The sequence below is a fragment of the Leuresthes tenuis genome, unplaced genomic scaffold (genome assembly GCF_036924035.1).
Source record: "Leuresthes tenuis unplaced genomic scaffold, fLeuTen1.0.hap1 SCAF_22, whole genome shotgun sequence".
In the NCBI taxonomy this organism is placed as follows: domain Eukaryota; kingdom Metazoa; phylum Chordata; class Actinopteri; order Atheriniformes; family Atherinopsidae; genus Leuresthes; species Leuresthes tenuis.
Genome location: NW_027325376.1, coordinates 9492157 through 9519905, shown reverse-complemented (window position 1 = coordinate 9519905; position 27749 = coordinate 9492157). Strand labels below are relative to the sequence as shown.

The following is a 27749-nucleotide window of genomic DNA, read 5'->3' as shown; positions in this document are numbered from 1 at the left end:
GAAACATAACCCATGTCAGGCTTTGTCGTGAGAAGGTTCATGCAATACATAAATTCCAGGTCAAAAGTTGCAATTCCTTCATGGGTCATGCTCGATAACAACCCAACTGCGATGCGGGTCTATAGCGGACCTTATCTGTAAAAGTTCTCACCAGAGCGCCGCACGGCTCCTCGCCTCCCTCTGCAAACAATTCACGTCCCTTGTTTGTTTTTATCTATTGCCATTCAGCTATTTGAGTTTGACATTAGGTTCATGACCACTTCAATTCACCTCCCGCTATCTGATGATTCCGTCGCTCACACTCCTCTAATGCATTCTGAGGAGAAAAGCGATACGTGTTGGGAAGAGAAAAAGGCACACGTCCCATCTGATTGCGAGGTCTCGTCTGATGAATCATGGACATCTCTGCTGTATCAAAGGGTGCTTTCCATCTCACCGGTGTGATTAATCAGAAAGAGACTTTATTGTTAACATAAAAAGTCACTGCAGATCACTGGAAGACTCATAAAATCAGCTATTTATTCACTCTGTTGATGAGATGAGACCTCGGAATAATGGGGTGATGTGCCAAAGCCAATTATTATACAGCTCTAGTGCTCTGTGTCTGTCAAAACTGTAGATTGGCTTGTAGTGGCAGAAAAAGGTAGAAACAAAATGGATTATTTTTTTGGAAAAAAAAGGAAAGAAAATGGAGAATTGTTCATAAATTAGTGCTGAGAGAAAGAAAGAAAAAACATGCCAAGGACTCCGTTTTGTTTCGATCTCCCAGCTGGTTACAAGCAGCGAAGATATACCTGTAGGACGGAGGGGAGGCAGAGTGAGAAGAAAATTTGACGGAAAGAAATAAATATCTATTTAAAAATAGCCTCACAGCATGGCAAGGAGAGATTTGAAGATATTATCCTCAAAGGCTGCTGTGAGTGAGGCCGGCAGAAGGGAAAGCTGTCTGCAGTGAAATATGAAAAGCACATACTCCCTGACAGCCTATGGCTTTTCCTGATACTGCCAACACCAGCCCAGTAGAGTGATCCATAGACTCTTTGTGGAGACTTGTGATATAAATGCTGAGGGCTAGATGTTAAAGATCCTCAGCTCGCTGCTGCCCCACCCTCCCTCGTCATTCTAAGCCATCGCCTTGCTCGCCGCATGGGGGGAATTTGTTATGTTCCCTCTCGTCCACCTGCCTCGGAAATATCACGAAAGCGGACAGGGAGAAAGTCGACTGACTTGTCCTTGTCCCGTTTCAATTTGACAAGGCAAGCAGCCTTGGGGACTTTCCAGTCTATTTTCAAATTGACCATTTATAATCAGTTTTCTAAAGGAGAAAGAGAAGGGGCGGAGGAGTCGAGCTTGCCCTGTGTTGTTGCGAAAGGTATAGAGCTGGGGGTTGGTAGATGATAATACAGCAGCGTGTTGTCAGATGTGTCAGCAGGTAAGATGAATGAAGAATAAGGTGTGAGTGCATAAAGGAGAATGCACAGTGGGGAACTGACCTCTATTCAAAAAAGAAAAGGAGGGGGAGAAAGGGAGGAAATCTATATCATGGAGCAAATAAACATATAGGGCCACTCAGAAATATGCACTACCTCTCCATGACCCCCAAACGAAGGAAGAAATTGTGATGGCAGTAGCTAAAACCTTCTGGAAAGACGATGCTCCAATTGTCCATTTGCTGAAGCCAGTGTGGCTGCATATATCAGCACCTGCAAGGTCAGGCTGACTCGGGCGTAGCAAGCGTGGCGAGGGTCCCAGCCCGGGAGGCGTTACAGCATTCTGTCACACTGCTTGCTCCATCACCACCACACGATGACATTTCCACAAGATGGCTCTTCTGAATTATGCGGCCCAGCGGAAGGGTAAGAAGAGAGAGGGGAGGAGGAGGGGGGCTCATTTTCTGGGTGTCTGCTCCCGACCTGAAACCGCCACTTGTTTTCATCAGTGCCTCTTGCCGCTTATGCAAACCGGCATGCAGGGCAATAGGGGGACAATCAAGCCGGCCCTCTGCTCTTGTTCTCCATGCCACAGCTGCCTTTCTCTCTTTGAGATGTAATGACACTGTGTCACCTCTACACTGGCCCCCATCTTCCCCAAATTAATCCCAATTTGGCTGTCAAGCAAGAGGCCGTCCAAAGGTGCAGGCGGCAAGTAATTGACATTCTCAGGTGCGTGAGTTTTGTTTATGTAGCAACACGAAGCCAAGGCCTTTCACCATGGATGACAAGCAGACCCAGTTTGCATACACCACTTGATTCGGTAGCTCTGCATGAGTGACTGCTCAGCAGCCCGTGGCCCTGTGGCATTTCAGCAGAGGACATTTCAGTAAAGATCGCCTCAGGTGTCAAGCGGCTTGGAAGGTGCAGGCGGCAGCTGGAGGTCGTTTGTCCAGCACATTGATTCCACCGTGACCCCATCGCTCTCTCTAACTATTGATCCATCCCCTGAGACCCCTGCACGATGTCCACTCCACACTGGGGAATTAGAGTGCAGGCATTAGTGTGGCCTTCCCTTAAATGAAAGAATGGCAAATTTTCAATAGGATGTCACACGTCACTGTATGAAATAGGCATTGCGTGTCCACTTATCTCTGAGGTCATTTCAACCAAAGTCCATTTTGGTTATTGGGATTCGATGAATGAGGACAGAGAGGAGTTTATAAACATGAGAGCACGCTGGGAGCAGGAAATGACCGTAAGTCATTACAGGTTCTGTGGATGTGTGTGAGTGAGTGGAAAAGGGGGTGTTGGTGTTCATTCAAGGAATACCCTTTCCTAAATGCTTTACTAGGCAGATCTCTCATGCCTTTTAGCATGTCACCCGGGGCCATGAATCACCATTACAGCACCTACATTTTTACCTGTGCACCTCTGAGGCTTTTTCATTAGGGTAAAAGGGAACCCAGGCAGACACGGACAGGGTTGTTGAAGAGGTTGGCTGTGTTTGTGAGAGGGAGGGTCAGGCATTTGGGTTGGGTGGGTTAATTACAATAACAATGGGGGCGGCCAAAGGAAGAAAAAAAAAAAAGAACTCACGCCATGCCAGGGCTGAGCTGTTCTCATTTGTTTCAATAAGGTAAATTGATTCTTATGTCCTCTGGTGCCATTTGCATCGCATCCATTTCGCGCACGCCACTCGTCCCACTCTCCTCCCCCTCCTCCCCCTCCATTCACTTCACGTGTGGAGGGCAAGACAACGTCGATGGGGACGCATTGATCTTCCTAGACTCCAGACACATGACAACACTTACACATAAATGTACACATATTCCACCTGTGCATTTACATTATATACATTCATGAATATGTGGAGCACGCAAGACTATTAATAAGAATACATCGCATTCGGGAGTCCTTTTGAAATTATTACCTGATTAAAAACTCCCATCCCTCCTATGATTAATTACTTAATTTTAATACTTTGTACAGTCTGATGAGGGTGATCTGTGTGCCTGTGCATATGCAAGAGAGAGCAGTAGCCTTCAGTTAGCTGACTTTCATCACTTAACCAGTTGTGTACTATTTGAAAAAGAGTCCTTATTTTAGAGCTCTGGTTCTTAACTTTTCAAGCAAGTTGTTGTTTTTAGGCAAGTGGGAGACATGTACATACATAACATTTAAGACCAGAAATAACCTTGTTTCACTGAAATAAACTGGCATCCAAGTTCAGCATCAGACAAGTTATTGGACAATAAATATATTGTTTTTTCTATTTCACTGTTTAGAACAACTTTTTTTTCTAATACTACTTTCCCCACAACTTTTTTTGCTGGGCAATCTTTCTGGCTTGTTGTTCACACACGAAACCGATAAACCATATTCAACCTCTTGCAACACCTATCACATCTTTTAGTGAGCTCTCTATGCCACTTGGCTACACTATGGCAGTTTGCCATTTTTCTGCTTTCTTTTCATTTTCATGCTATTCATGAGACGACTGATCCATCTCACCAGCGACTCCAGTATTACTCACTGGCATGGTCAGTGCAGCTCTGCCTACTGGCGTCTAACCAAGCTTTCAGTCAGGGTGGTATCTTTCTTGCCTCTTTCACTGTCTGTCTGCCACAGACCCCCACCTCCTATCCCCTTTGGTGTAACACACTCGTCTGTATCTAACACATACACACTCCCATCCCACACTCCGATCATCAGTCACCATCAAGCTAGATAGCAGCAGCCGTCAGGCAGATGAGTGACGACTGGGCCCGTTACCTGAGTGCCTGCATGACAATAGGCCTGTGGGCTGAGAAAGAGAGACAAAAGCTGCAACTCTGCCACACACGTGCATGACACAACATACTGGCAGGTCTTTATTGTCTGCTGTACAATTAGCTGTCAACTGGTGATGTAAAGATGTGCAACACAATGCATCTAGGCTGGTAACATGTAATCGAATACTGTGTATGTGGTTCTACGCAAGTCAGAGATACAAAACTTTTCAGCCATGACAGGCATGACACAATGTTTGATCACACACACAGAGGAGTAAAAAAAAAAAACAGCCAATGACCCTATTATGAATCAAAATCAGTGTAATCATTCATAAACAGTAAGAGGGGACTACAGGAGGGTAACATTTAATAGTATGCATTGTACCCTGCCATAACCACACCGTTTCTTTCAAGATGGCTCTCTCTTGCTCTCAGAAGACCCGATTCCGCAGTTAACAGCAGAACTTCAAAATATACACTGCAGACTGGAACTGCAACAAAAGGTAACGCAGACATCTTCATCAATCAGCAATAAGCAAATCCTATAAAATCCCATTTGCTTGTGGCTCAGTCAGGCAAATCCTGATCTTATATGAGTCTCATAAGTATTTTTTTCCCACCCAACTCAACACATTTCTGCATGCACCAAGACAGTGTGAACTTTCCCTCAGAACCGTAATTTGCAAGTTTGCACAAGCAGATGTTGTACCTAAGCTTGGGAGCTTTTGACTCCCTGGTGCACACAAACACTTTAACCCAAATATGCACGCTCCCAGCACACAACAAGATTTCTAACAATAAAAGTCTCCCCAAAAGGCAGTGAAATGTACCAACCACTTTGCCTTGAACTTCAGCTGATCTGCTATTTGTTTCCTCGAGCACTTGGCTAAACAAAAATGAGCTACAGCCTAAACATTTGAAAGGGCCCATTGTTCATGTTGCCCACAAGAGTAGCGCCATTTAGCTGCAACAAACCATCACAGGTACTCTGAACTCACAAGGCAACAAACTGAAAATACCTTGATCCAATTAGAAAGACAGGCTTATTTGCTAGAGTATGAATACTTAAATTGGTAACACCAGCAGGTAATTATCAAATTCCCCCAACCCACCCCACAGAACATTTGTGTTTTGTGTACTGAACAGAGCAAGCGAGTCTCAGGTTTGGGCACTGATGACTATGGAAGATGATTATGGTAATTCTACAATTTCAATGCTCTATTGTATGACACAGACTTTTGTTGCAAACCCATGACCTTATTAACCTTCTTAATCCTCAACTGGGTTCTCATGATAAGCGACTTACACATACACACAAGCATGCACATACACTTTTCATTATGCTGCCCAGCCAACACTGTAGAAGCTCCATCCACCTGTTTTATCCTGCGCACCTGAGGTTCTCCGCATAATATCAACAGAGGCCCTCAAGTCATCCAAGACAATTAACACTACCTTAGATCAACAGTGGGGAAAAAAAGAAGTGGATGGCAGCATTTGGAGCAAAGGGCCCTCCCAGTGTGGACACATGAGAAATCAGGTCTGATTGGTATTAAGTGGTGAGATTAAAAAGCCATCTCATAGGTCAGGTCAGCTGGCGTTCATTTGAATGCATTAACAGGGTTCAAGTCTAGATAATTCTCTCATTAGTGCCACTCAAACCCTGAGTGACAACACGGGTGAGAAGGGAGCATGTCGTACAACGCTTAGAGTTAATTAGTTGAAACACACTGTTGCTCTGCACCCCCAGCGTCTGCTCTCTACTCATCCTCTTTATATGGCCTTAACCTAAAGAGTTTTTTTTTTTTTTTAACAGTTATGAGCAGAAATACCTTATTTTCCCACCAAACTGTATGGATGTACAGTCTCTAAACTGCCTTTTTCCACTCAGTCACAGGAAATTCTAGTCTATCTGTTACACTTTAGACATAGATAATTCCCCATGACTTTAATTGTTAACACTGAAATCTGAGAACAGTCAACGTGGAGAAAAAAAACTGACAGTTAACCAGAAGTCAGCAGGAGATTATCTAAAACCAAAGTTTGAATTTCCCTTACCTCCTACAGAGAAGTTAAACGTCTCTTAATTTCTTAAAAGTTCTAAATGCTTTGTCTGTGAATCGTGCGTGTTGCAACAAATGCAGCACACTGACTACCGAAGCAGATAATCTTAGTTTGACACTTAGGCTCAAAATCTTATCCCCTTGATTTTGTGATGAAAGGAAGTGATGAAATAAACTGTTACACGGATGACCACAAACTTACATGCCTTTGTAATGTGGTTTTGCACTTGTCTTGTTTTAAAAAGAAAAAAGAACAAAAAACTTTGAGGACATTACTGGGAAAATGTCATCTTGAAGGCGGTATATGTTGCTTTAAAAATTAAAGTACTTTTCTGCCATCAAAGAGGTGTTAAGTTAACTTTGCTGAGGGCCAAGGGCACATACACAACTAATATGGGCAGTTTAACAAGATCATATAATTCCCTGCCAAGTGCTTAATGAGGCCAGGTGCTGGTCTGTGTCCGAGAGATTGGGAAACAAAAAACTAAACCTCAAGTTTTGAATTTGATGCCAGCAAGACATCTTTGGATCCAGGAGCATGTGATGCCATGACAACATTCTGCTAAGGAGACACAATTCTGTTGGTTTGAAAGTGATATTTTTTTCCATTCTTGTTTGATAAAGGATTTTAACTACTCAGCAGTTTGGGGTCTCATTCACTGCTTTATAATGATCTTACCTTTTAATGGGAGGCAGATCTTAACAGTAGTCAGGTCAGTTCAGTACCATGACTTTTTACCACAGAGCCACACTGTTGCAAGACATGCGGAATGTGGTTTGGCATTGTATTCTTGAAATAGGCAAGACCTTTCCTGAAAAATAAGTCATCCTTTGACAGAATATGCTGCAGCACAATCTGTATATCATTAATCATTAATGGGGACTTCACAGATGAGCAAGGTACCCACCATGTTACACTATATGTACAATTTATACATGAAAAAAACTTTGCACTTTCACACAATGTGACTACCAAAGCATCTACATGCCTCCGATAGAGAGAAGTGCCTTCAACTCTCCCATTGACTGCAATGCAAAAACTCTGGGAGATTTTCTGTGACAACTGTTAGAGTTTTGGCTCACAAAATCAGTTTGAGATAAACTCCCAGACTAAACTTATCAAAGATTTCATTTTCCAGAAACAAAACCCAACAATTCTTTGCTGTTTTAAGTGTAAACATCACAAGGGATGCGTTTTTCTTTGAACCATCCTTTGTTAAAGTTCTTACAAAACAACAAACTCTTTGCTTTTTTCCTCTGGAGTTTTATAGATTTCTTTATTTTTTCCTATTTGTTGACAAAGATCCTCTGCCCTTCATTGCCCATCAATGAAGACTCAGCCTTTGGTGGTTCCTTCTTTTTATTCAATGCATGGTAGCAAATGAAATGAAGTTGACAGGACTAAACATAAATTATCTTGAGTTCTTACTGAAAGAAGGTATTCTATACTCTCTTAGCTTTTTCTTGAATGAGGCAGGAGGTGGCAAGGCCCCGGGAGTGGATGAGATCTGTCCTGATTTCCTTAAGGCCACTGGAAACCCTCCAGCTCTTGGCACAGCAAATATCTTTAAACACACTGAAACTGGAAACCCTCCAGTTTGGTTGGCTAAGGATTTCATCTTTGCTTTTTGCAGATGATGCAGTCCTGTTGCTTCATCAAGCACAAACCTTCAGCAGGCACTGGGGCAGTTTGCAGTCTCATGTGAGACAGCCAGCCAGCCATGAGAGTTAGCACCTCCAAATCTGAGGGCATGGAAAAGGGTGATTTGCTCACTCCAGGTTGGATGTGAGTATCTAATGGTTTTGTTGATAACTAGAGAGGAGTGAGAGATTGGCAGGCAGAATGGGGGATTACCTGCAGAGATGCAGATGTTGTACCAGTCTGTCATGGGGTAAAGAGAGCTGAGTCTGAAGGCAAAGCTGTTGATTTACCTTCCCTAAGGTCATGAACTGTGTCTGGTGACTGATAGTAAGAGATCACAAATACAAGAGGGTAGAAATGAGCTTCCTCTGAGGAGTGGCTGAGTTCACCTTTAGTGATAGGGTGAGGAGCTCGGTCATCTGTGATTGGCTCAGCTACCCCTCTGCATTCAGAGGACCCAGTTGTTGTGATTTGAGCATCTGGTCAGGATGCCTTCCAGGCATCTTCCAGTGGAAGTGTTTCTGACATATCACACCAGGAGGAGGCCTTGGGGCAGACCCAGGACCCTGGAGAGATTTTATCTCTCAGCTGCCTTGGGAACAACTCTGTGTCTCCTTGGAAGATTTGGAGGAGGTGATTGGGTCGAGGGAGGTCTGTGGATCTCTGCTGAGACTGTTGCCCCTGTGACCTGGCCCTGGACGAGCGCCAGAAAATGGATGGATATATGGATGGATGGGGGTTATCGGGTCTTTTTTTGTTTGCAGGTCAATCCATTTAATTGCATCTACATTTTAGACAGAGTCCTATTAAAATATTAACAATAGCCATGATGATAGGAGGGTCATTTTTGAGTCTTTATGACACTAAGTTTGCATATTGGGAGCATGAGGCTATATCCACGCCATTAGTCTCTCTGCTTGGATCCAGCCTAATAACTATCCTGTCGTCACAGTTATAGTCATCTCAGTTGTAAAGGTTCCCAAAGTGGTCTCTTTCCCTTTCGCACTTGCTTTAACTCAACTCCCACTACTGTTTCCATGACACACAGCACTCGGCTCACTGGCCACCACAGAGGGGGGGGGGGGTTCTCTGTCACTGCCACTGCTGGGCTTACCCATCACACACATATTCATACCCAGAATACCAATCTCTGCATGAGCACCCTATCACTACCCCCAACGGAGCACCCAGGGATAGCTGAATATTCTAGAAGCTTTCAATTTTTCAGGCAGGTCTGCGAACCTCCTCCCATAAAACAGCACCATCACACTCGAGGGAGTTGGGAGTTTTTACAGTCATTAGCAAGGGTCATCTGTAGTCCCTCAGGGACGGGCTTAAAAGAAAAGATTTAAATAGCCTTTCTCTTCTTTTATTCTTTCTTTGTCTTCTTGCTTTAGTTGTCTGTATGACACACACACACACACCCCGTCTTATTTCCGTCACCAAATTCATAAATCACAAACGAGGTCTTCCAAAGCACTTTTTATAAGTCCAATGTCACGCTTCTTACACCACTGTCAAAAGTGGTGACAGAGCTCCAAAGTGCCAGTTATGCCCCTCTAAGGCGTTTATCCACTTGTATAATGTACTGTTAGTGCTCATACAGGATCAAATGCGGGATGCGAGGAAAATGGCCTACAGCTGAACGGAAAAAAAGAGGGGAGTTTTGAGGAAGACGACGAGGGAAAAAATGAGAAAACATCTCTTCTTCAAACTCTTTTGCACTAATGTGAATTCCCAGTGAAATGTCTGGTGAAGTAGGTCAATGGGATTTAGAAAGTTTGTACTGTCTCCCCCCCCCACTCTCTCTCTCTCTCTCATCATCACTTGTCAATGAAAGAATGAGCAATGCGATTAGGAGGGGAGAAGATGATGAGCTGGAGAGTGAGAGAAAAACAGCAAGAGAAAGGAGGGGGAAAAGGCAGGTTGAGTGGTGGATTGGGGCTCTCACAGGTCCCTTACCAGCTGACTGAGAGACCAAAAGCAAGAAACAGAAAGAAGAGATTTGTATCTGCACTCCAGAGAAGGGGAGTGGCTCACATCTTATCATCTTTTTATTGAATCAACAATCTAATTATAGCATTTCTCCAGGGAATATGCATATGAGAATAATCAGTAAATAGAAAAGGGTAATTATTCGCCAGAAGTCATACCCTTTGCACCTGTAAGCACTGCACTGAAATGCAAGGCTGTAATTTCCTATCATTCACAATGAAGATAGCTTATTATTATAAATGGACTTAATAATTTAGTTGCTAACTAAATGAATTTCCCACTTATTGAATATTTCATAGTGTCTGCCAAAACATAATGACTTATAAGTTTGGTCAAATACAAATGGGCCTCTCTTAGTAATTTATCACAACGTCCCTCGGGGTAAATCTCTGTCTGTGAATGTGATTGAATGCTACAATTAAACATGCTAATTCATTGTCAAAAGCAACATATCTGTACACATGATATATTTGACACTTAATTGGAAAGCACATTTGGAAAAGGTTCATTCTGTGACTTTCTCCATCACAGCTTAATCAGAATAAATTCTACCGACTGTAATGAAGCTGAACATTCATATTTGGGCTATTAAAGACACTGCAAGCGTGAATTATTTAAATGCTAATTAATGATTTAAGCTTAAGCTTTCCAAGTAGCAATAGGCACATATTATTCCTCAGCTCGTTACAAATGACTAACTTCAACATTCACTAAGTGTTACCCTTTGCTTAGATTTCATATTTCATTCAGTCAATTCAGTGGAGGCTCCTCCACCCAAGCAGCTACTTCTATATATTCTACCCAGTGATAAAAGAAGATGGAATCCATCAATACTGAAGGACAGTTGCTGGAATTACTAATCTCTTAGCTGAGATTTCAGTGGCCCGGGGCTGAACCGATGAATCACGAGCATCATAATTCAAACCTACGTCAGACTCTGAATCATCAGCTAAGAGAAACTTTTGGTCGTTGCCTGATTAGAATCCAGCTTTTTTTTTTCCCACAGCTTGCTTTATTTCTGTGTGCATGAGCGTTTGAACCCAATAAGATCACCTGCAAATCCCTGAAAGAGCTACAGATATTAAGTTAACTTGAGTAGAGTTGAATGACTATGAGGTGTGGGTTAACTTGTGCTCAAAGCAGCCTGTAAAGAAGTTGTGATGCACACAATAGTGGCATTATTCATGCTTCCACAATAGATTTGTTATTCATCATAAGACAAAGGAGATTCTCACTTGACTTGACATAGATGGAGGGGGGACATAAGGGTATTATTCACATCTGTTGAAAACAGTAAGCTCAGCTAATGGATGTCACGATGCACCATGCTTACTTATGCAAAGTTTCCCAAAGCAGAATATAAATTCTATTTCCCTTCCCATCACAGCATACATATTAATTGAGTTAAATGTATGATGTATTGCAGTTAGAGAGTTGTGTCACTCCTTTATTTCTAAACCAACAGGACAACTTTATATATCAAAGCACTTCATCTGGCACCATAGTGTGAGGTGTGGTAAAGCGCTCGCTGGAGCTGTTCGATTGAAAGCTGTGTTTCCTGTGCAATCCACAAGGTGGCAGTGTAGACTCACAAACTGAATCGAACAAAGTCCTCACCTTTGGTCCTCGTCTTTTTTTCTGATGTGGACTCCAACCTCCATCATTACAAAATGTCTACCCGATGCTGCTTCTTATTACACCACAGGTATGCAGCCTAAAACAAAACTCCAAATGTTCTAAGTGCTTATGTTTCCAAGCCCCTTCGCTCTGATCTGGCCTCAATCTAAATATTTCTTAATCTTAAAGATTTTGTTTCCCCTTGGGGCACGTTTTTAAATTGTTGCTCAGTTAGCACAGATCAAGCTTTGGTATTAACCACCTTGTATCGGTGCCTGCATCACTCCAGCTAGACTTAAACATTCCAGTCAACTGCAAACTCACAGAATATAATGCATCATACCTGCATGCCACACTGATTAGTGTAATTAAGGGGAAAAAAATAAGATATCTGAAACAGAGACTTCCAAAACAGAGAGCTGTTAAATAAATGTTGAATTTAGAATAACAGAAAAATCTTGACTTATTCTGCTGTCTAGATTTATACATAACGCATGTTGATGCCATCATATGATTGCTAATAAGCGTGCAACTGCAACCTAATTGGTTTATTTCCTGAATACTTCTGTACTGAAAAGAAATTCACGGACAAAAATAGTGGCTGAAATTCTGAATCCTCAATATGTAGCAGTATCAGCAGTCATTATTTCCTCTCCAACTGCTCACATTTTGCTTTGACCAGATTTGTTTTTTGAGATCATCTTTGCATATTCCTGTCCAGACTGGTATATGGTTCGATCCAGCGCCGCATCAGAGAAATCCACGTGGAACAGCCCAAAACGAACGCTGAATCCATCGGCCCACTCAAAGTTGTCCATCAGAGACCAGGCAAAGTATCCCCGGACGTTGACCCCATCCTCTTGTACAGCTTAACACAGTCCAAACATAGAAGAGAGTTGTGATTTTGCACAGACAAGAATGAAAACTTTCCCTCTTACTTTACCCTTCTCTCTTTTGACAGCCGCTGCAATCTAATTAATCCATGACTGTTAACATGACATGTGAAAAGATTAACATCGTGATAAAGTGTTTAAATCACAACAACAGCGTGATTTACTTGTAACAAGAGAAAATTAGTTACGCCTAGTTATATGCTTATCAGCTGTCAGTGCGGAAAGCTATCCATTAACTGCACATTCTGTAAGTGTAATCACCAACGTACAAGCATTTATCAGGCAATTAAAATGCTACCTTTTAAAAAATCTTAATCTTTTTCTTATCACTGAATAAAGCAAAGTGATGATCAACCAAATAGGTCTGTGTAAAAAAATAAAAAACCTAAAAAAAAAGCTTGAACGTGACCTTTTCACTCTATCCAAAGTGCACAACTGGTGCCAAGATGGCGATGAGTGCTAATCCCTCATTTTTACACTAAAAGCGTCATGTTTAAAGACATTTCTAAACGTGGGTTCAGTCGCATGTTGGCCAGTTTCTGAGGGAAACATCCTGCCGTCCATCCACCTCCCAGGACACAGGCTTTACATGGCATTCTCCAGGGTGTGTTGGACCATTGTTTCTGAGTTTCATTAGTTTTGATTGGTGCGCAGACATCAGCCCCACACAGCAGGACAGAGAGCGACCAGAAGCTCTCTTGACGAAAGATAAAAATCAATCAATCTCAGCTCTCTTAGTCCATAAGTTTCAGCTGTCAGTTTTAGAGCCTCTGAGACTTTACCGTTATCAAACATTCAATTGTACACGCTGATGTGCTCACATCAATGCCATGCTGAGCTGGAGTCCATAAATACGTGCAACTACGACAGTCATTTAACACAGGGCTGAATGTCGATTAAACATTTTTCAATTACTCTCAGAAAGCACATGTTAAAAGGATTCTAATGGGGGTTTTATTGACTGTGTAAAGGGGTTTTTTTTCAGTATAGGCTCAACTTATGAGGAATCTTGACCAAGATGGTACAAAAAGACAGCACCATCTACTCTTTATTCATTTTCTACCCAGAAAATATAGCAGAGTTAAACCTCTTTAAGCTGTGCTATACAGTGGGGGAAAGCTGGTAGTTTCAGTCCAGACACAGTTGGGTTCAAGTCCCACAGCAAACCATTCATTTACCACTCTTTTGTTTTTTCTGACTTTAATTTTGTTCGCAATAAAACCGTTTGATGACATTGAGGCAACCACACGACTTAATGAGGGTTAGAAAGAGTCCACTGTGTAGCCTGAATCAAAATCTTTCCCTTCATTAATGCTGCAAACTGCAAAGCTTTGTGTGCAGTGTGTTACATCCTGACACCAAGAGTTCCCTGAAAAGTAAGTTTCTGTGTTAGACAGCACACACTGAAAGAGTGGAACTTCCCCAAAATGCTAAATTAAAACACTTTGCAGTACAAATTCACCAGCTATTACCTTTAGCTACTTCTGAGATGGTGCTCTTGTAAAACTCACACCGCTGAACATCCTTCATTTGCAGCGGCCCCACCTGAGAGAAGCCATTCTCCGTTATGTAGACTGCTGGGTTGCCGAGGGTGTCCTGGAAAGTCATAGGGCAAATGTTTTCGTCAAACAAGGCATCACGCTTGTCAAGCAGTCAGAGGAGAGACAGATTGGACTACAGTGTGCCGTTTAGCTGCATTTCAACGGTGCCACCCTCAAACTAATGGTCTGTGACAAGTCACAACAGCAGGAAATTGCTCGTTTGCAAACACTTTCAGCAAAGTAACTGTTTCATTCAATGTGACAGCACTAATGAAGCATCAATGTGTTTCTGGAGGTGTCGCAAGAGAGATTACTACACACAAAATCAATGACAAGACACTAAACAAACGCCAGTGTTTTCCTTGTGCGGCTGAAAGCCATCTATTACGTCGGTGGTCAAAAGAGAAAACAAGAATAACGACTTCCAGTTTCACCTAAATGTATTTTGGATCATTTTTGTGAGGTGGCGAATTTACAGGAAAAGCACCAAGAACAGTTGGTTTGTTTGTTGGTTTTTTTTTAAGGGGGGGGGGGGGGGGGTTGTCTTTTTTCCAATCTTACCTTTATATATTTAAGAAGCTTCCTTAAGCCATACGGCACCACAGCAAGCCAGGACACCCCACAAATTGGCCAGGACGGATCTAACACTTCTTCTGTATCTTGGTCGCTCTTCATACTTAACGTATGCTCACAGCTTCCTCTGGGTGTGACTTTCCGAGACGTATAATAGTTGAGTGCAAAGAAGTCAGCTGTTCCTAAAATAGTAGGGTCATCGCTTGAGAACCTGGGCAGTCTTGAGGTACCGTTGTATCCCAGTTTATCACTTTGGGCATCTATAGCAGATTTCATCACTTCTGGATAATCTCCAGTGACAAACACAGGCCACGCAAACCAGCCCAGTGTGAATGCAATCGCACGTTGAGCGGCGGCGATGTCCTCATTGCAGCCTGGATCTAATGGCTCAAACCAGTCGCTGTTGATGGCCAGAGACACTGCGCCCTTCTGCTTTGCTCTGTATGTAGAGCTGTAGCTGTGCCAAGCCATGGCGTGAGCACGCAGCATGTTATGCCCCACCACGTAGGGAGCGATCCCTTTATCTTTCAGCCCTGGGGCATGAATACCATCCTCATGACCCAGTTTAGCACATACATACGGCTCATTGATCGTGATCCAAAGTTTAACACGATCCCCAAATGTCTGGAAACAAAACTTGGCATAATTGTCAAAGAGGGCTGCAATATCTGGTGATTTCCAGCCTCCCTGATCTTGGAGCGCTTGAGGCAGGTCAAAGTGATACAGAGTGACCATTGGGGACACGTCACTGGCCAGCAAATCATCAATCACTTTGTTGTAGTACTGTACACCTATTGAACAGATGGTAATAAGGTTAAACAACACAAAAGTCATCATCTGGACTTGGTTCAATTCTGGCGTGGGTGTTTCAGGGACATGGACGTACCTCTCTGATTGACGTTCTGTGATGTCCCATCAGGTAGGAGGCGGGCCCAGGAGAGAGACAGGCGATAGTGTGTCAGTCCAAGCTGCTGGATACACGCCAGGTCTTTTTCCCACAGCTCGTAGCTGTTACAGGCCAAATCCCCATTTTGGTCCTCAAACACTCTGCCTTTCTCACGACAAAATGTGTCCCAGATACTCGGTCCCTTGCCATCTGCCTGCCATCCTCCTAAACCAGCACATAATGTTGTTGCATTTTTTACACAAACAAGACATGTAAGGTGTTGACATAAAGGGAAAAAAAATCACACAGGCTTCTGCTGAGACCTCAAGTGGGTGCATGATGTCACAAACTGACTGTCATATATTTGGCTCGCCTTCACTGAGATTTATTGTTTCCTTTTTTCCCCCCCTCTCTTTTTTGTTTTCACTTAAAAACATTATCAGTAGCTTTTAGTCATCGTGACACTTGTGCGTGAAACTTGTGATAAAACAAAACAACTCTTGCAATCAAGTGTCGTCTCATGCAAATACATACATAACCATAAACAATGTCTGTGAGCATAAATACAATGACTACAGCCGTATTGAAACAAAACGGAGCGAGATTTAAGTGTTGCATCTGACTTGAATCTTTCTTCATTCTCAGTGAGGCGCAAATGCGGTCCAGAGTTGTCTCCAACTCAAAACGTGCCGTCAATACGTCACTGGCACCAGTTCGCAAGTCTCGTGGCTTTGTATACTTACCCTCTATCTGATACGCAGCAGTTGCCGCTCCCCAAGCAAAGTCGGGCGGGAACATGTTATTTTTCAGCTGTTATGACATTGACACAAGGTAGTCCCAAAGTCTTACTTATCTAGCGTCTTGCTGATGTTTCGTTAAATTGTTACACCAAAGTTTATCTCCCGCGAAAGCTCACAAAGCATTGCGGCCGGTGACGTCACGCAACCAGGAAGTACTTCGAACAGTGGGCGTGACCATAAAGTAACGAGACACACTGTCAGAAAAGACACGTCCCTTTCCCTTGCTTAACAATTTCTTTACATTTTAAAAAAACCTGACAATAAGGTATGAGATATTTTTTCCCAGCATTAGAAAAATAATTAATTTCATGTTATCTTCATGAAACAGGATCTGTGCTCTCTAAATCGCTCCATCTTAGCACCTCTGATAGGAAAACACTCTGCATCGTACACAGAACTTGACAGACTTTGTGAAGAAGATCCATCAACTGAAAGTATCTCCATGTGAAACCATTGTGTCCTGTGATGTGACCTCACTTTATAATTGAAAACTAGTTTTGGTGACTGTCAAGTTAGTTTGCAGCAAAATAACTCTTTAAACAACATAACCAACTTCACTCCCAACCGGATGTGAGCCCTGCTGGACCTCTGCCTGTCCACCACCTATTTCAAGTACAATCACTGTTTCAACAGACAGAAACATTGCAGTGCCATGGGATCTTCAGTGGACAGCAACATCAAGTTCGTGAGGCAGGATGCAAAAGACAACACAATGCTTTTTTTTAGACTGTTCTGTTCTGAGGACGGAAGTCTCAACATTGAGGTTTACTGGAAACCTACACACATCATCTCACTAGAACACAAACAGGCCGTCATTAGAACACTACATCATTGGACCGAGAGTGTTCCCACTAAGGGAACACCAACCTAAAAAAAAACCTTCAAACTTGTATAGCAGATATCCAAACTGGGCCTTTGTCAAATCAGAGAAGAAGAAGCTAAGAAGAATAAGAACAGCCGCACACTTAATGTAATTCCATATGTGGCAAAGGTGTCTGAGAAACTTAGATGGATCTTCTCCAAACGTGACATTCCGATGCATATCAAATCCAAGAACAGACAGACAGAGACTGGTTCACCCAGAGGGTAAAATACCTGAACCAAAACTGAGTGGCTTCGTAAATGCAATGCAACGAAGAGTGTACTAACACCCAACGACAGCTCACGAGTGCATGGTACAACACAGGAGAACCAGGATCTTCAGCTCAAGACCTCAGCAGTTCATTTACATCTTAAGGAGAAGGGACATTTATTTGAGGACAGTAATGGACACTTTCTGGACAGAGTAGACAGATGGTTTGAGCGACGAGTCAAGGAAGGCGTATACGTTAAACTGGAAAAAACATCTTTGAAAAGAGGAGTCGATCTCAAGTATCACCTTCACAGCAACTACAACGCAGCATTTTCTTTCCTCCCTGGGCAGTTTCACAACATTTTACACCTTGGATCCCATGATCAAAACATGCTCCTTCAAACAGGTAAAGAATTTACCACTTTTGGCCTCTGTGCTTGTTTTGAAGTATGTGTAATAGCATCTGTAATGCAAGGATGAGTGGCGGGTGATTTTTCGGAATGTGACGGTTACAGAGGGAAGCAGTGCTGGATCGGACTCTGCTCCTTCAGCTTCTGGCCTTTGCACTTACAGACTGTGAGAAGACAGGAAAGAAAAGTCCTCTGAAGAACCATCTCCTTTGATCTCTAACCTCAGCTTTTTCTCAAAGAGGAGTTTTTGGAGCTACTTCATCATGAAAAAGGTTAAGATAGGACACTGACAGTAACTTGGATTAGAGGTGTGAACCCTGAAGGCTGCAGGGCTGACCATCCATCTGGAAACAGATACATCAGGTGATTCTTTATTATTTGTCAGTGGAATGGCTTTTTTGTGTGTGCATGTGTGTGTGGCTAGGATGATGTGGTCTTGCACCCGGGCTTCTATCTATCCAGTTGCTTAATTTGTTTCTTAATCTTTAGCAAAGTTCCTTTGCATGTGGCTGGGCTGGCAGAGCCTGAGGTAGCATCTTGCATTAGTCTTATCAATAAAATATACATGATATGACTTCATGCCATGAATATTAATTTGATTTCATGTATATATAAAGATGTCTAGTTATCTAAATGTTGTATTTCATTGAGCATTTATATTTATATATATATATTCTTGCCGTTATTTTAACCTGTTGTTCAATAGTCAAATGTCATGTGAATGGAAGAACTGCAGAAAAGGTTCTTTTAGCAACAATAACGAATAAAGAAGCGAATAAAATCTTTCAGAAAGAAAATAAAGGAACATGTCTCACAAATTCACAAAGTAATGGTGGACTTTCGGAAAAAAAAAAAAAAACAAGACGAGAAAGCTCTTGAATTGTAGTTTCTAAACATACAAGCTGAAAATTTCACTCTGACCCAAAGTGCCTGAAAAACAATACACATGTTGCAAAAACGTAGCCGATCTTACGCTGGTTAGCCATGACTAATAGATCTACAGATGATACATAGTTTAAACATTTGTACAAGTTATACGGGAAATGATTTGGCTAAGCTTACTGTTGGCTTACTGAAAGCGATTTGATCATTAAGAAGACTGTATCCGCTTGAGCTTGAGGATACAAGTGCTTATATATTCGCTGGTGAACTTTTGCACTGTTCGCTGAAACATGGCCTTCGTGATATTTTCCTCAAAGAATTTCCATTGGGATTCTATTCAGATGGTGCCTCTGTGATTGCAAGTAAAAAGACTGAATGGTGAAAACGTCTTTTCTCCAATGCCCCTTAAAATTAGTTGGGCCTCCTCTTACATTTGGCTTGTAGACTGAGATATTCTGCCACTCAGGCTTCCTCATGTCAGCTCAACTGGGACCATATGAAGAAACGTGTCCTGCTGATACTTTTACAGTAAGATGCAACAAGAAAGTTTGCCACAAGTTTTGGAAAGATATGAACATGACTGAGCTCTTACTGTTTCCTCTGTGTTTTGATAAGAAACTGGGTCAGTGACCAGAGAGACAGACTGCCCTTTTTGTTACAGTTTGTAAAGTCATTTCTGTCAGATTGTGGCATGCTGCGGTCTCTGTTTCACCTCACAGATTTATGTAAAATAGATTTAACTTGAACGGGAAACATTTAGGTACAGATGTGGTGACCCAACGCTGGTTGCAGCTGCACCCTCAGCCCACATGGAGGCACAAGCAGGAGGTTACTCTGTCTCACCTTGCTGTGATGTTATTTATTTAGCAGCAGACATCAAGATCAGGAAACAACAATGTAGAAGACATTTCATTAAATTGCAGTCTGAAGCATTCCGGTTACATGAAGGATAACATATCATAAAATCTTTTTCACTGAAGATATCAAAGAACAATTCAACTATTGTCTTAAAATACAGAACAGCCATAGAGTCTATATGTGGCTTCAAAGAGATTTGTCCTTGTTGATTGAAATATTTCATGTAAAGCAGAGGTTTGTGTGCCTTGCGTATCTCTATTTGTCATTGTCATTTTGAACTACTTCACTCGAATGTTCTGTATAATCATCTCAGTTTTAAGTCTGAAGATCAAAAACCGACATCAGTTTTGTCTCCTTCTTCCCTTTTTTTTTGTACTAGTATATTGATTTGTACATCATGTAATTTTACAAATAGGAGCTGTTTGTTAGTTTGCTTTTGAATGAATTGAAACTTGTTTCAGATTGGAGTTTTTTAATTGCCTTTTGTTAGTCAGATAAGTGGTTGGTTTTGTCCTCTAGCTATTTATCTATCTATTTACTGAGATCTCTGCAGCATTAGAGTGAGAGGACATTTCTGGAAAAACATTACTGTAAAATGTTTTGCAATGAAAAATCTTCTGGCAATTCATCAAAAGATTCTAGATGTACATATTTTGTGTTTAGGCAGAGCAATTCCATTCTCCAAACAAGAGTGTCTTTATGTTTCACTGCTGTATGCATCCACTGCATGCACGCAAAACAAAAATGCACAGCTAATGCTGTATCTCTTGCTGTGGTAAGAATGAACAAACAAATCAATAGATGAATCAATGGTTGATTAAATGATAAACAATTTTTCCAACAAACAATTTTTACACTTTATCAGTTACGATTCTATCTGGTGGTGGAGCATTACTGATGTCTGGCAGATGGTCTACTTATTCGTGAATGTTAAGCCTCACAGACTGCAAAAAACAAAAAAAAAACTAGACCCATGGAGGTGAAAGACTAGCCTGAGGACCAAAAATCTATGCTCTTTTGTCACCTCACTGCAGTCTTTTCATCAACCTTTCTACAGGATGAGGTGAGTCACTCGACCCATTATAACAAAAGTTAAGGGGCCGTCTGCCAAAAAAGAAAACAAATCCTTCTTGGTCAAACATCCACCCCCCCCCCCCTCCCACCCCCCACCCCCCCATCCCCCCTTCCTCTTAGATTCAAGGATTTCAACTCCTCATGTGACTTTGCCTTTCATGGCTATAGCTAACTTGACTGAACTTGTTCAGGCACTCAGACAGAAGAAAAGACTTGGGGGATAGAAAAATAATCATTTGTTTTTGTAGAGGTAGTAATATGAAGGCATTAAAACTCAATCTAACTAAACAGAAATCCAAGACAGCAATAAATGGAGCTGTTTGAAAAATTGATTCCATTGTGGGCCATTTCAAAGAGACGACAGGTTTAGTCATGTACTGCACTTAGGTGCAGTTTTGGGTTACATTTACCTGAGTTTCTCCATTTTATACAACTTTACACGCCGACTCCTCGACATATTTGTAAAATTGTGTTATTATTGTTTACATTTAACTGACAGCTTTATATAACAGTTGCTTTTATAATGAAAAGTCTATACAGAATTCTATGAACAACACAAAGCTAAAGATTCCAGCAGTGGTTGCCTTTTTGATATCTGACATCTTAGAAAAAACCTGTGTGTTGTCGAGATGACATTTCAACCGAGTTGTTATCCAGCCATCCATTTTCTATTCTCATCCATCCATTTTCTATACCCGCTTAATTCAATTCAGGGTCTCAGAGGGGGGCTTATCCCAGCTGCCATTGGGCCAAAGGGGGACATGCTGGACAAGACGCCAGTCCTGCATGGGGCTAACATGGAGACAAACAACCATGCACACTCATATGAGTTGTAATGTTTCCCTAAACAGAGATTTTTCCCCTTAAAAGTTTCCACATAGATTATTTTCAATACATACTTTGATAGCTCAATATCTCAGTGAAATCGGAGACTGGAAACAGTCTAAGAGCAGAAACCAAATGAGCTTTGATTTTTCTTTTTTCCTCTCCCATAATCCATGTCAGATTCCCCTAGTTTCATCCCATGTCCCTGTATTAAAAAAAATGTATTTGACATAGTTTCAAACAACATCCACCTCCAACAGCACACACTGTCTTCAGAATCACTAATCTAATCATATCTTATAATAGTAAAAAAGAAAGATGCACCAAACCAGGACTTTTGATTCCTACTGATTTTTCACTGTGGGCTTTTACTTAAAACTGAGTATTCTTGCATTCAGTTATGTTTAACCAAAGAAGTACAGAAACACTCCCAACGGCACCAGAGCCCATAAGCACCTGGACGTTTTATTTTGAAATGCAAACCGGAAATGCCTTTTATTCGACTGGCCTTGACCACACCAGATCACGGACGGGACTTCCCAATGGATAGAGGACTAGTTCGGAGTTCTTTTGAAAGACACTCGGTAGCATTGAAATACACACTAATGACATAGGATAAGCTCTCCATGTGAGCCACTGAGCGGTTACGTTGCTTACGAGCATTAGTAGCTTTCGCTTAAACTTTTAAAAGTTTTTTTTTTCCGCTTTCGTATTTTTTGGGGGAAAGTTATTTCCTGTTGAGTGTTCAGAGATAATGTACTCGCACTTATTTGGTCAAGTACGGAGTCCAAAGTACCGGGGAGTTAAAGTAAGCATTTAAAAAAAAAAGCCCGACGGCATTTCCTGAAGTTGGAGCGGATAACCTGGGATGACTGCGGCCGCCTCCTGTGGAAAAGACAACACTCTGACCTGGACACAAAGGGAAGCTTTCAGTAACCGGGAGGGTTATCGAGTTAGCAGCGGGAATACTCTGTTTTTTAAATGTACTGGATTAGTAGAGTTGCTGGAAGTGAACGCCACACCAGGATGGAATGGGAATTATAAATGAGTGGTTTGCCAAACAAAGGACACCTTCGTCGGACTGAAAACCGCCGAGCAAAGGAAAAGCCCTGCGAGAAATGGAGGAGGAAGGCTCGCTTGAGCCAAACTACATCTCGGCAAAGGTCTCAACTGTGTTTGGCTTTAAAACCTTGTAACAGGGCTATTCGGTATCAGCAACCCGTCCGCCCCGTTTAGTGTCGTTGCATTCCTTCCTTTGCCAATGCTGCAGTGGTTTTCCTGTCGTGTGTGAAAATGAGGCTGGGTTGGCGGCAGTTGTTGGTGGTTTTGCTGCTGAGTGGCTGCCGCGGCTCCGCGGTGCCGTTCCGCTGCAAATCTGATGAACGCTCGAAAAGCGGTGGGAAAAGCCTGCCTTCCGACAAGAAAGTGGTGTGCAGCAACATGGAGCTCCATCAGGTGTCCCCGGACTCCTTCCCAAACAGAACAGTCGCACTGTGAGTATACAGGAGATGCATGCCACAGCCATTTTAACCAGAGAAAGCACATTCATTCTATCACCAGAAACTGGGAGTACTTCTCATGACATGTCTCCGAATCGTGCTTTTGTCATGCTTAATACGACTGAAACAATAAGGGGAGGCTTGTCATCATCAGCCAGTCAGACACACCACGTATCAACCTAAATTCAGTAGTTAAAGTTACATGAAATGTAAGGAACCTTTAACATGAGGTATAACATAAGAGGAGGAGTGGAAACTAATTGTTGCACAAAGTCACAGTAGATTAGAGATCTGTGTGTATTCTTTTCAGTCACTGTGTGTGTGTGTGTTTTGTTTTGATTACAAGGTAAATATGGCTTGATAAGCCAACCATTTATCACCATGTCACAAATGGTGTAAATGTAAACCATGTTCAAAAGTATCCAACTGTCTCCCTTTAGTGTACTGATTCATGACACTACTAAACCATGTGGTCATACACAACACCATGTCTGCAAAGCAGATCACACGGGCTATGATTGAGCCATTGTTCCACCAGGCTGTAACATACACTCAGTATTAAATTCTGGGGATTAAATTCAGTTACAGCTACTGACGGCACACCTGACAAAGCCTCGTGTTTATCCTCTTTGCAAACTACTCCCCTGTATTCATCAATTATATTTAAGTGAAGTTTTCAGATGTTTCCCATTTGCTAAAGTAATGATATTAAAGTCCTTACTCAAAAAGCATCATTGCAACAGCCTTTTACTGTTACATCAAACCGGCAGTGTCACGGATCCAGTTACTCCTTGTTTGCCAAGTTCCTTTCACAACCTTTAGGCACGAAATGCACACAATGCAGACACAAGTCAAGGATTATGACGGCTTTGGCGTTGTCATGCTTGAAGACTTTTAAGTCATACCCACTTTAAGACGGGTATATGGCTTGAGATTGGTTTGGTTTGCCGCAAAGCTTTTGACAGTAGAGCAAGTGGCAGTGAAATACATCAGCAAATGGACAGAAACTGCATCCAGAGCACTTGTGTTTTGTGGTAGTGAACGGTGAAATATGAGAATCCCATGGCAGGGTGCAGGAGTGGAAAGCAAGTAATAGACTCCAGAAAGGGAAGGACAAGGAGGGGATTGGCTGGCAAGTGATGAGTTATAAGGCCGTTGCAGTGAGTCGCCTCTGCACAGAAAATAAACCAAATTTGTCGGGATTATTCATTTATAAGCAGTAGTTGCAGTTTTGTGAGTTTAAGGAGTACATGGTGTGCGACTAACGCTGGCAGGGTTGGCGAGTTTTGATTTTTGAGAACTTCAGAAAAGCATGACATCAGTCAAGTTTGTTGTCTGGGTTTATGAAGACAAAAGGCACGGCTTGAGAAACGTATGTGAAAAGGCCGCAGGTGTTATGACCCTAAAGGCCTGTCAGGAAAATAGACTAAATGCTTCCATTTGAGACTAAATTCTCCTTTTAAATGAGATTTTGTTTCTCACTGCGACTCTTTGTCAGGTGTTTAACAATGTTAAGTAGCCATTAAGAGTGCCACACTGACTGCTTAAGCATTATCTTTGTGATGCTGCTGGCTTTCAGGAACTGTCCTTGAAATCTGAGACGGTGTAACTTTCTTTTATCTGACGCTTGAATTTAACATAGCTTGACATTTGTTCTTATTTTTGTGTTGTGAAAATGTTTCACTAATTTTGAATTTGTTGATCTTGTTGAGCTATGGCCTGCTCCCAGTATGAGTCTGCAAGGCGTCAGTGAATTTGAGGTCTATTGTCTTGTTCTGACAGAGACAGATTGTGGTGTGAGATGGGTTCCTCATGACTAAGCATTAAGCGTAGACACTGTTATATGAAGGGTGGCCTCAAAAGAACAAGAATTTAATTAGAGAGCACAGACAGAAAGCAGTGCTGCCCTCAGGAATTTCTTCCATTCTCTGCTTTTGTATCTCTGGGCAGTTGTTGTCATGTATTGCAGGAAAACAGCAGATCTGCCCTCCACCGGTTGAACCTTCTTCATAGTTCCCTATAGACATGATTGGCAGTGAAACAACAATTTATCTTGACAGCACAGTCTGTTGGTGATCATTTATGACGTGTAAAATGTGCAAACACTGGGGATGCAGTTATGGTGTTTTACAGCACTCCCACCGTTTGAGATGGGGTCGAGCGTGTCCCGGACGCAGCTGGTTGGGACAGCAGAGAACTGATCCAAAAGTTTCAGCCCATTACTCTCCTTGTTCAGAGATGGCAAAGTCCACCCAGCTAGCTGCTCCCATTTTTTTTGCATTGTTATCAGCAACACTGTTTTATCAGTGAACATGTAGAAAACCGATTTTTGACATTTGTTGATCAATTCAGAATCTTCCAGCTCTGCATCGGAGGCATCGAAGGCCTCGCCTGCAGCACTCTGGATAGTTTTCTCTCCGTTCTGAATACGCATCTTCTGATGAAAACGCAAAAATCCCCACAAATGCTGTGTGAGCTGATTCTACCTTGGTAAAAACTTTTTTTCTTTTCTTTTCTGACCGAAAATGTGGCTTGCATGTGGATGAGAGGTCCAAAGGTGGAAGAACGTTTGTTTGGCAAAATATTAGTGTGGACAGGACCTTACATCCTGTCCCCCCTCGAGTTGTTGCAGGAAGTAAGTGAACATATACATTCTTCACCTTTTGTGACGTGATGAACATGAAAACCTCTTCCTGAAGGCAGCAGTAAATTTGGAAGCGAATTGACATCCACCTGTTCGTGCTTGTTTGACAGGGTTTACGCACATTTAAATGAACCACACAATTGGAGCAAGAGTCAGTTTAAATGAAATCAAACCAAACCTGTCAAGTACGAGTTCACCCTAAATGGCATATATGTAGCTTATCAAAAGTCTTGTTTTTCTCATTCGGGGTTCCACTTTAGAAATATTCAAACCACAGTCCCGGCTTTTCTCCACCAGTCTTAGCTGTGATGAACTTGTTGAACCACTGGGATGATTGGTTTGACTTCATGCCATAAAAATTACCCCACATCTTGAGTGCGTGCATACAAAACAACTATAACTCTTGACTTTAACCGTGCATGTTTGCACAAGAGCAGCTGCACGGTTACCTGACCTAAATTATCGGCGGTATTAGTTTCCCCCGACATTGAGTGCATTAAGTTATTCATTGCAGTTCTGCTCTGAATGCCTCTCTGTAGAGAAAAAAAGTGAGTAATGCATTCCCTGCATTTGTGCTCTCCAAATGATACCACATGCCTAAGTAATCTGAGAGGAAATGACACAAATGTGTTTACAGCTGGCCTGTCCACCCATGTCAGAGTGGGCCTCTGCTAAATTACAGTTGAATTTAGCTTTTACCTCTCGGGGACAGATAAAGTTTGAGAGTAATTTGCATGGGTGTGTACACGAGTGCTTATTTCTGTACCTGTTTAAATTTCAACCTACATAGCCATGCAGACAGGAACTGACTATATTTAAGCTTTCTGTGCTCACCCAGCTCATATTTCTTTACAAGGCTGGCTTAGTGTAATCAAGATCCATTCATAAGTGCACCTGGGTTGGACTGTGCAAGTACGAGCACCTGGTTTTGCTCTCTGCGGAGGAGAGTAGGATTAATGTCAGGAAGAAAGCAGGGATTTCCTCCCTCTTTGCAGAAAAAGTGCGTTCAGTTTGACGACACATTGGAGTGCAGTAAACCGTCTGGTTTCACAACAGTGCGAACTGGGCCGAAGAGTTACATTCTCATCTGGTTTCTTGGAGATTCACTTCCTTAAAACCACACCTATGGACTTGTTTTCCTTTTTGGATTTCACATCCCACGACACTAAAGTTGATGTAGACTCAGTGGCTGATATTAGGTCAGATTGTGCTCTAGACTGCCGTGATTAAGCCATGCCCGGAACCTTTGAAGAGGCATGTGTGACCAAAAAAAATAAACAGGTGCTTGCTGTCATGCGTCACCTGAGGGGGGTTTGTTTTTGGTACTTTCCAGACTGGCCTTTGGTCTACTGTGTGGATGCGCCTATGTGTGTGTGTGTGTTGTGATTTCAAGTAGTTCTGCAGTGTTTGCAGATGAAAGCCGAAATCCCAAAGGCGCAGCTTTGACAGCTGCACATTCAGTCAGTTTGCAGTCTTTCATTTTGTAGATCAGTTGAGCTTTGACTTTACATGGTTGGCTGAAGTATCTTTTAATTCCAGACAAGCAATTCTGTCTGCTGTGTGGACGGGAGATATTTGGAGTGCCCCTACGTCTGTTTTCGTGTTTCCGCTCGTCCTCTTAGCGGCCGAGCTGGAAGGTGTACATGTTGCTCTGATTGGATAAAATGGATGACCAACACTTTGCAGAAATGAATTGGCTAATTGATGAGGTTGTGGAACAACTGCCCTTTTGGAGTGTTCCATCTAAAGTCAATAATGCTGTTTTTGTGCCCGTTCGTTTTGATCTTCAGACTTAAATCATCTCAAGTGAGAAAGTGCTGCATATGTGCAAGTATTACAAGTCACAGGACCTCAGCCATTGGACCAGTTCCTTTTTCCACCTGAGCTTAGGCCTATTTTTCCATCTACCATACTGATGGTAACTGTCGTGGGTTTTTTTTTTTAGCTCAAGTGCAGCCAGAAATCTATTTGAAAACCTGCACTCTAGTTACAGAAACTCCGTTTTTTTTCTTTGTTATAAAAAAAAGCCCCACAAACATAAAGAAAGTGTTGAGAGAGCACCATTTGGCCTTGTGCTTTAAAGTTTACGATCTTATGAAGGAAGTGAGTAATGGTGTGCCATTTTTGTGTCTCTCTTAGGATAATGTGCCTGCAGGCAGAGACTTTTGCTACCAAAGGGTTTTTTTTGTTTAGTTTTTTTTTTTCCCCTTAAACTAAAAAGAACTGACTTTCAGTCCTGTCATATTTAGTCAACTTTAAACCAAGAATAAA

The 27749-nt window shown here is 42.1% G+C and overlaps 2 protein-coding genes across 2 annotated transcripts in view; one reads left to right on the top strand and one right to left on the bottom strand.

The window, feature by feature from the left end:
- Positions 1–11178: 11178 nt before the first annotated feature.
- On the bottom strand, positions 11179–16313 carry gba3 (glucosidase, beta, acid 3). Its single transcript, XM_072376307.1, has 5 exons — positions 16158–16313; positions 15415–15639; positions 14517–15319; positions 13887–14010; positions 11179–12389 (listed from the first exon to the last, which is right to left on the bottom strand). The coding sequence occupies exons 1-5, from the start codon at positions 16210–16212 to the stop codon at positions 12184–12186; spliced, it is 1413 nt and encodes a 470-aa protein (XP_072232408.1). The 5' UTR covers positions 16213–16313; the 3' UTR covers positions 11179–12183.
- A 5552-nt stretch (positions 16314–21865) lies between these two features.
- Positions 21866–27749, top strand: part of adgra3 (adhesion G protein-coupled receptor A3) — a 28531-nt gene continuing 22647 nt past the window's right edge. Inside the window, exon 1 of the mRNA XM_072376353.1 lies at positions 21866–22828. Within this exon, the coding sequence (XP_072232454.1) occupies positions 22629–22828 (200 nt within the window). The 5' untranslated portion in view covers positions 21866–22628. The remainder of the gene's footprint in view (positions 22829–27749) is intronic.